At 41.5% G+C, this 9,566-nt stretch overlaps 1 protein-coding gene across 1 annotated transcript; it reads left to right on the top strand.

The window, feature by feature from the left end:
* The first annotated feature begins 7,665 nt into the window (after window positions 1-7,665).
* LOC140144711 (uncharacterized) lies at window positions 7,666-8,175 on the top strand. The gene has a single exon (XM_072166525.1). It carries the CDS (start codon window positions 7,666-7,668, stop codon window positions 8,173-8,175), a length of 510 nt encoding a protein of 169 aa, XP_072022626.1.
* The last annotated feature ends 1,391 nt before the right edge of the window (window positions 8,176-9,566 follow it).

The raw sequence follows: 9,566 nt of genomic DNA on the forward strand, positions 1-9,566 counted from the left end.
ATGGCTCATGACAACTGTAAAGACAGTCAGAGTTGGAGACTGATTAATGACATTACAGGAAGAAAATCGTCAATGAGGGGCCAGCTCAGATGGAAAGAGTTAACAACTGGTATCATCATTTCAAAGACCTACTAGGAAGTTCCCCAGATATAGAGGGAGAAGACGATATGATAGAGCCCATCACAGATGATCTCACGATTGAGGTTGGTCATTTTAGCCATGAAGAATACACAAGGGCAAAGACAGCAATAGCAGAGGGAAAGAGTAGTGAAGAAGACGGCATCCCATCAGAAGTCTTAAAGAGATGTGACCTGGATTACCTGGTGCTAGGATTTTGCAACGATGCATTGCTGAAAGAAAGAATGCCTGATCAGTGGTCTATTCTTAACATAATCCCAATACCAAAGCCAGGAGACCTAAGTCAAGGAGGTAATTACCGTGGCATCAGCATATCCTCAATAGCGGCCAAAACCTTCAATAGGTTGATACTCAACAGGATAAGCCCCAAGGTTGATGGACTTCTGAGAAACAACCAGAATGGCTTCAGAGTGGGAAGAACTACTGTCAGCCACATACTGGCTCTTAGAAGGATAATAGAAGGAGTGAAGGCCAAAAACCAGCCATTGTAACATTCAATGACTTCCGAAAAGCCTTCGACACTATTCACCGAGGCAAGATGCTACAAATCCGCAGAGCCTATGGGATACCACAATAACTTGTGGATGCCATTAGAAGGACATACAAGAAAACCAGAGCCAAAGTGGTCTCCCTTGATGGAGAAACTGAGCTGTTTGACATCGCAGCCGGCGTTCTACAAGGTGATACCCTTGCCCCGTATCTGTTTGTGATAGTGCTTGACTATGCTTTGAGAGTGGCTATAGATGGCAAGGAAGAAGCACTAAGATTCCAGCCTGAAAGGAGAAAGAGCAGACGAGTTGGGCCAGAAGTGGTAACCGACCTGGACTTCGCTGATGACATCGCCCTACTGTGAGAAGAAATAAAACAAGCTCAGGAACTGCTACAAAGGGTAGATACATCAGTCGGAAGAGTCGGCTTAAAGATGAATGCCACCAAGACAAAGTTCATGTCCTTTAACCAAGATCAGCAAGTTAACATCAGCACAAATAATGGTACAAAGCTAGATGAGGTGAAAGACTTCAAATATCTCGGAGCATGGATGGCTAGCACAGAGCATGATGTCAAAACACGCAAGACAGCCTCTTGGAGAGCATGCAAGAGCTTAAGTAAGATCTGGAAGTCTGCTCTACCAAAGAATTTCAAACTGCGGGTCTTCAGTGCAACAGTGGAGTCTGTGTTAACGTACGGATGTGAAGCCTGGACCATAACTCCCAAACTATCTAAAGAGCTGGACGGCTGTTACACTCGTATGCTTAATGCAGTGTACAACATCCATTGGAAACAGCACATAAGCAACAAAGAGTTGTGTGGAGACCTCCCAAGGCTCTCGGAGAAGATCAGGGAAAGGAGAACACGCTTCGCTGGCCACTGCTTCAGGAGCAAGTGTGAACCTGTCGCCAACCTGATAAACTGGGCACCCAAACATGGAACAAGAAACCCTGGTAGACCACCCCTTACATATGTAGATGTACTCAAGCAAGACACCGGACTGGAAGCATCTGACTTGGTAACGGCGATGCAGGACAGGGGGATATGGAGAGCTGTCGTGGTTCGGGAAAACAACCCGAAATAAGCAAGTAAGCAAGTAAGTAAGCGGTATAGATTGAAGAATCATTTTGAATGCTTCTTTGGTAAAAAAATGATGCTTTCAGAAAAAGTTGCATTTTCAACATCCCATACATCTAATGTACAAACCGTTTTCGATATCATTTCGTTATGAACACGGCAGAGTGCCGAATACGCAAAATTGCTGTTCTGAGTAAACGGCGTTTGAAAATCTTGGTACCATTCCATTGGACCTTCTAAAAATTTAGAACATTCGTGAGCACTCATTTGAAATGTATATTATAGAAGTGAATGTACACGAATTATTGGCAATACTTGCATGTTCTGAAATAATAATTATTGATACAAGGTGTCCCATAAAAAAGGTTACATGTAGAAAATGTACCGCATTTTGTGATGGTTCAACAAAACAATGTGATTTTTTCAGATATTATTTATTCATCCTTCTTGTAACTGTTTGCTAAGTTTCAATTTCGTATCTTAAAAGTAACTTAACTTATGAGCGCAAGATGACAGGTATGTCAAGAGCTGGCTAACCATCAAAATATCGCACGAACATTGAACACAAGCACTGAGATTTTTTCTTTATTTAGAGGTTAATAACTGCGCATCGGTTATTTGGAGGCATTGTGAAAAATCTAAACATTTTGCATTTGGAACCGAGGAATATCCCGAGGGGCACAGCCCCGAGGGATATTCCGAGGTCCAAAGCGAGGTGCCCGACATATAGCCGATGCAAAGTTATTAACCTCATTCTTTCGTCACTTTGATCTTTAAAATTAACAAAATAACACAAAATTTTCCTCAAAAGTTTGTAAAAATAAACAATTCTTACATCTTCCCTTTCCCAAAATCGATCAGGCTAAAACAAAACGACCAATAACAAAAGTGCGTATCAGAATCTGTGCAAATATGGTAGCGCGCAATCCAAATACGGCAGCCAGCGCGCGCGCAGTTCGTTGGACGCATATACGGCGCACGCAGAAGTCAATTGTGTGCGACATTGGAACAATTACTCATTTTGCGGTCAATTGTGAGATATTAATGACCTCGATTTGCGTTCGCGTTTTCACAAATAATAAAATATGATTGGATCGCACGCATCGCGTTTATTAATGAGGTTATGAATATATTTTATGTTTCTCTTATTTTTCATTGTTGAACTTATTCCACAAAAGAAACATATTGAAAATTAGATATTGTACACTGAATATAATCAGTTTTAGAGCTTCTTGTCTCTTGGTGGTAACAAATAAAGGAAGATGGTCATTAGAGAAGAACACGTTTTTTGGTGAAAGCAGTTGTGCACACTGTATCCCCTGTCATCAACATAGTCAAATGAATAACAATCTTTTGCATTTAGACCTTCCTTGAATTTTGTTGACTTGAAATCGCTGCTGTTTGTTTTTACATTTTTGACTGAACTCTTGAAATAAAATTGAACAAGTTTTATTCTGTTTTTATTAGAATAAAATACTGCATCTGCCATGCTATGGCTTGGCCTACTCAAGTACCCGCCAAATGCACGGTGGCTATGACGGCAGTAGACCGAGCCTCATGTTGCATTACGGTATGTCACGTAAAGAGCTTGGTCAGGAATGCTTGGAATGCGGGCTAAGTACGTAAGTTGTGAACTTGACATTCACAGTGGTACTAGTAGAGGGTACATAGTTTATGTCACGAAAAGGATATTTATATTTGTTTACATTAACTTAGATTATTTTCAAAAATTTACATGTAACCTTTTTTGGGACACCCGGTATTACCCTTAAAACGCATTTTAACAGCTATTCGGCTTTATGCTGTATCCAAAATGTCTCTACCACTGCGCAGAGAGAGGCCGAATACGCATTCAACTACGTGTAAACCAAAGCACGCATTCTTGATTTGGGGCATTTGTGTAGAATTTACTGATCGTCATAAGGCTATGTAGACTTAACTTGCCAATGCTCATTAAGTTTGAGATTTAGATAACTTGACCTTTACCCCCTTTTACCCCTCCTGCATTAGAATAATCTTATTAGAATGACAAAACTAGACCCTCTTCTTGGACGGCAGCGGACATCGCTGCTCCCCACGTAAAAATCATCGTCACTTTCATCTGCATCTTTTGTTAGCTCAGTAAAGTAGTCGTTGTTTTCACACTGCTCCGAATTCTCGCGATTCACAATACAATGAGCCTCCAACGGTTGCTCTTGCTAGTCCAAACTTTGACCTCCAGGGTCGACATCGCCTTCATAACCACCATTGGGTTTTTAATACACGAGTGTGATAATAATAATGCTGAAAACAGTTCCACAAAAGATTCCGTGTGATCAATTGATCGGAAATGGATCTACTACAATTATTGTAAACTTCTGTTTAGTGTACACACGCGTGTGCCATAATTATATTGACATTTAAACACACATTGACATGTTCCTGTGTTGTATTCGTATTACGCGGGCTTTGGATGGCGACATTTGCCCATGATTTGCCCACTGCGTATTTTGGCCTTTCCCCATCGACCGCTGGAGGCGCATCGTATTGTGAATCGACCGAATTACACAGGTCTGTGTATGGCAACTTCTCTGCTCTGCAAGAGCACCTGTTTGAAGCACAGTCTGATGTGCATTGGCATTTGGCCATCTCAAGTATAGATTTGGGTGCTGGCAGGACACTTGTAGTTAACAGCACCAATTTATTATTTGTGTTCTGTACTGGATTCAAAAACTCTTTGACAGAAGACACTCTCTTGACTTGGACACATACTCTGAGGATATGTTGCTTCAAAGCAAGCATAAATAGTTGGTGGCAGCCTTGTACTTTCTGCCATGTGTGTGCAGAGAAGATACCATCGTAGTTCAGGTATAGCTTAATTGCATACTTATTCCCTTAGGGCAGTATACTGAGCACACAAACACGGCTAAAGTAGAAACAGTGGCTTCTGTTACATCTACTCCTTCCATGAGTGTGTGGAAAGCATTGATTGTAGCACTGGGGGCTTTTAGGAAGGCTTTCATCCGTGTTCCTTTACCTGTTCCATTTTTTCAGTATTGTCTTCACCGGTTAATGAATAGAACAACGGTAAAACATGATTGAATCCCTAGGCGATAACGTGTACGTATATAGTCCGTCCAGGAGGCATTCCAAATCGGTTGTATCTTGATTAGTCCTGATGCCGTTGCCGGAGAGAAAATGATCATTTCTGCATCTGTGTGAGTGTTTGAGATGCTGACACAGCCAAGCATATCATCAATATATCCGCTTCCTCATGATTATTGTCCTCAAATTGCAAGTTAGCATTGCTCTTTATAATATGTCCAGATGCTGAGACAATTACCAATTTTGAGGATTCCATGTTGCACTCTGAAAGACCTTTGCTCGATCAGGTCATTGTTTGGTTTGAGAAAGAAGACGGCTCATAGGTTACCAGGATCTTTCCCATGACGTCTTTTCCCCTAATCTTGCTCTTGAGGGAAGTATACTCATATACGTGTCAAAAACGTGAATGATCTCATCAATGTTATCAGTCATTCTCCATGTTCTCATCAACCTGACATTGAAGCATTTACTGAGATCCTTCATTGTATTCACCCATGCTGGCTTTGTCAGTTTCTGAACTTTATACAATCATACCATCCACTACTGCAATTCTTCTATATACTAGGTCCCGGGGGCACTTCAACTTTGGAGGTGACGCGTATGTAGGGCTGTTAAGAGTAAGACCCCTTTTTCAGCATCGCTGTCACCCAAAGACCCCATATTTTTTACGAACACATGCTCTGTCACCCAAAGCCCCCTTATTTTTACATTTGATCTGTCACCCAAAGACCCTTACAAGTTCAATTTGAACAGCAACTTCCATTTATCACCGATTTTGTTACTTATTTTGGAAAAAACAATGAAATTTGAAGCCATTTCGAGCTAGAAATGCGATTTTCGAGGTTTTTGTGGCGCTGTTTCGGCTCTCACCCAAAATTTCAATTAAAAAAAGTCATGTTCTCACCCAATGACCCCATATTTTTAAATTTTGCTCTCACCGAATGCCAAAAATCATGCTCTCACCCAATGACCCCATATTTTTTACATTTTGCTCTCACCGAATGCCCCTTAGTGCGAAAGTGCCAGCCCTACACCTATATCCTTTTCATATTGAAGTGCCCCCCAGGACTAGGTCGTGACTCATTAAGAGGGTGGATGTTTTCTCTCTAGTATTTCAATTTGGAGTTGACTCATTGAGTTGCGTGCACGCAGTCGCTGTGGTATATGATACACTGGGAGGTTGCTCATTGAATTGAGAGGATGAAGGCCTCGAAGGTGACTTACTTTACGAGTATCAAAAAGTATTTGAAATCACCCAGAAGGCTAGGTACTATATCGATGACATTTTGTCAGTGTAATTATTGGTCCTTATGTACACTATGGTGCAAAGGTGCAAAAGTATATTTACTTTTTTTACAGGTGGCACTAGATGCCACCTGCTGTCCCGGTTACCACGCGTAAATAATAATAATAATAATAATGGAGGGTTCTTAGTAGGCGCGCAATCTTCAAACGAACTCAAGGCGCACAAACAATAAAGACAAACAAGTTACATATGTGAATCCGGAAAAGCACGAGTTTTAAGTTGTTTTTTGAACTGAGTAAGCGAATGTGTGTTACGGAGGCTGTTTGGAAGCGAGTTCCAAACAGCCGGGGCAGCAAAATGAAAGGAGCGTTCACCAGCCGATTTTAGATTTACACGGGGAGATTTCAATAATCTTTCAGTAGAAGATCAAAGTGATCGAGCTGGTTTGTACGTGCAGAGCGTGGCAGACAGATAAGTTGGTAAAATATCTTCAAAGTGCCGACAAACAAAAGCTTATACTGAATCCGAAATTCTAATGGCGGCCAGTGAAGCCCATATATGACGGGGGTGATATGCTCATACTTCCTTTTCTTCATGATTAAACGGGCCGCGCAATTTTGTATTCTTTGAAGTCTGTTAAGTTGGTCAGTGGTGATACCAGTCAAGGACGAGTTACAGAAGTCAAGACGTGATGTAATAATTGAATTGACAAGACATGATGTAGCTTTATCAGACAGATAAGGCCGAATACACCCAATACGTCTTAAAGACAAAAATGATGAACGGCAAACTTCACTGATGTGACTGGACATGGATAAAGTTTGATCCAATCTCACCCCAAGGTACTTAACAGACTGCTGTATTTTGATATCAGAATTCAAAATTGTGATGGAATTACTAGCAACCTGCTTGCCCACAATCATAACCTCGGTCTTATCTGTGTTTAGCATTAGCTTATTGCTGTCCATCCAACATAAAATAATGTCACTGATACATTCTTGAATTGCGATCTAGTTACCTCAAACTTCTCAGGAGGACCACTTTGAAATACAACGGTATCATCGGCATACTTATGGAAAGAGCTTTATTGTGAAGATTGATGACATCTGAGAGGGATTGGGAATATAATGTAAACAAAACTGGCCCCAATCTGTGCAACCCCTTACAAAATTGGGCACGGATTTGAAGTAGAACCATTAGCAATGACATATTGGAATCTTTGTGACACATATGAATGAAACCATTTAAGAACATTGCCACTGATACCGAAAGTGATTTCAAGGCGTCTAAGAAGAATTGAGTGGTCGAGCGTATCAAACGCAGCACTGAGGTCAAGGAGGGCAACGAGTGAGACAAATTTCTCTTCAGAGTTTTTGAGCAGGCGGTCCATGACACTCAGTACTGCGGTTTCAACACTATGACCCTTCCTATACGCCGATTGATTTATTTCCAATAGGTTATTGTCAAAAAGGTGTTGCGTTTATGGCATTACTGAAACAGCGCAGGCATGGCTTGCCTCCTATCTCACCAAGAGAGATCACCAAGTTTGTGTGTCAGGTGCCATGTCTGAAAGCCTTCCTCTGCTTTATGGACTTCCACAGGGGTCTTGCATCAGCCCGGGAATTTTTACAATGTACACTTATCCAATGGGAGCAATCATCCGCCGTTATAACATCAATTACCACCTTTATGCGGATGATGTGCAACTTTATATTGAACTTGACCCTAAAATTCCGGGTGATGCTGCTGTAGCAGCTTTTAAGCTCCAGGCTTGTATTGCAGAACTTAAGATATGGATGAGCACTAACAAGCTGCAGCTAAACGAAAGTAAAACAGAGTTCATGGTGTTAGCTTCAAAACACAACCTGAAAGACCTTTCTACTGTCACTTTGAATTTGGATAACACCACCATCACCCCTTCAACTGTCATTAAGAACCTCGGTGTCAAGTTCGAGTCTGACATGTCAATGACTGCTCAGGTTGCTTCCATATCTAGCTCCACTAATTACCATCTCCGCAATATCAACAGAATCCGTCGTTTCATTGACAAAGACACTTGCAAGCAAGCAGTCAGAGCGCTAATAACATCCAGATTGGACTACTGCAACTCTCTGCTTATTAACATCACAGCCAAAGACTAAAAAAGCTTCAAAAGATCCAGAACCGCTCTGCACGTCTCATTTTCCGGGCAAGCAGACGTGAGAACACTTCTCCTCTGATTCAAGAGTTGCACTGGTTGCCGGTCAAACAGCGAATCATCTTTAAGACCATCCTGCTTGTTTACAAGTGCCTGCACAATCAAGCCCCCATTTACCTCACTGAACTCCTTCACATTTACATTCCGTCTGTCAACCTGCGTTCCGGGCACGACCAACCTCGCCTTGTTGTCAACAGAACTTTCACTGCGCAAGGGGATCGTGCTTTCACAAATGCTGCCCCAATGTTATGGAACACTTTACCAAATTTCATCAGAAACTCTATCACAGTTGCTTCTTTCAAGAGCCAAACAAAAACTCATTTATTCCCGGACTAATTCTTTCCCATGTTTCATGCTGCTTTGTTTTTATTTGTTATTTAGTAATGTAAGATGTGTAGTTTAAGATATTTTTTGTAAAGCGCCGAGGTCGTGTTTACTCATGTTACGGCGCTATATAAAAGCTGCTTGTTGTTGTTGTTGTTGTTGCTGCTGCAATTGACGAAGAACCACTCTTTCTAGAAGTTTTGAGATAAACGGTAGATTGGATACCAGTCTGAAGTTCTTTAGATTATTACAGTCAAGTCCATGTTTCTTAAGAATTGGAGCTACAACAGCCTCTTTAAGTTTAGATGGAACAAAACCTAATAGAAGAGACTCGTTAATGATGCGAGTGATTAGAGGAACCAGGCTCTCGGCACATTGTTTGACAATGTATGTTGGAAGTGGGTCCAGGATGCAGGTTTTATTGGGCATTTCCTTCATCATAGCAACAATATCCTCTTCACAAACCTGAGAAAAATTATCAAACACTGGACCATCATAAATAGCAAAGCATGGAGGCTGGCAATGCCGAGAATCTAATTCCTCTCTTAGGCCTGTCATTTTGTCAGAGAAGAATTGGCAAAACTTGTCTGGCAATTCATCTACAGGAATATTAGATGGGAGGGCACGAGATTTTGATTTGCCCAGAAGCTCATTTGACACATTGAAAAGTTGTTTGGTGGAAAAACCGACAGAGTCTATTTCTTCCATAGTAGTCTTTCTTCGCGGCAGTAACATGCTTGATAGTATCGTTCCTAGCATTAATATACAACTCTTCGTGAACAGACAGTTTTGTCTTGTGCCAGAGTCGTTCGGCACGTCGACGCCTACGTCGCGCATTCCTGACTTCTCTTCTGTGGTGAGCCAGGGGGCGGATGGTCTATCCTCAGGGGCGGTTTTAAGCTGTCAGCAAGTCAGCAGTTGCTGACAAGACCCCCCCCCCTGTTATTTTGGCCAAAGGGCCCCCTGCTTTTTTCTCAAAAAATACAAAAGAAAAATTCTCAAAATACAAGT

The sequence above is a fragment of the Amphiura filiformis genome, chromosome 2 (assembly GCF_039555335.1).
Source record: "Amphiura filiformis chromosome 2, Afil_fr2py, whole genome shotgun sequence".
In the NCBI taxonomy this organism is placed as follows: Eukaryota; Metazoa; Echinodermata; class Ophiuroidea; order Amphilepidida; family Amphiuridae; genus Amphiura; species Amphiura filiformis.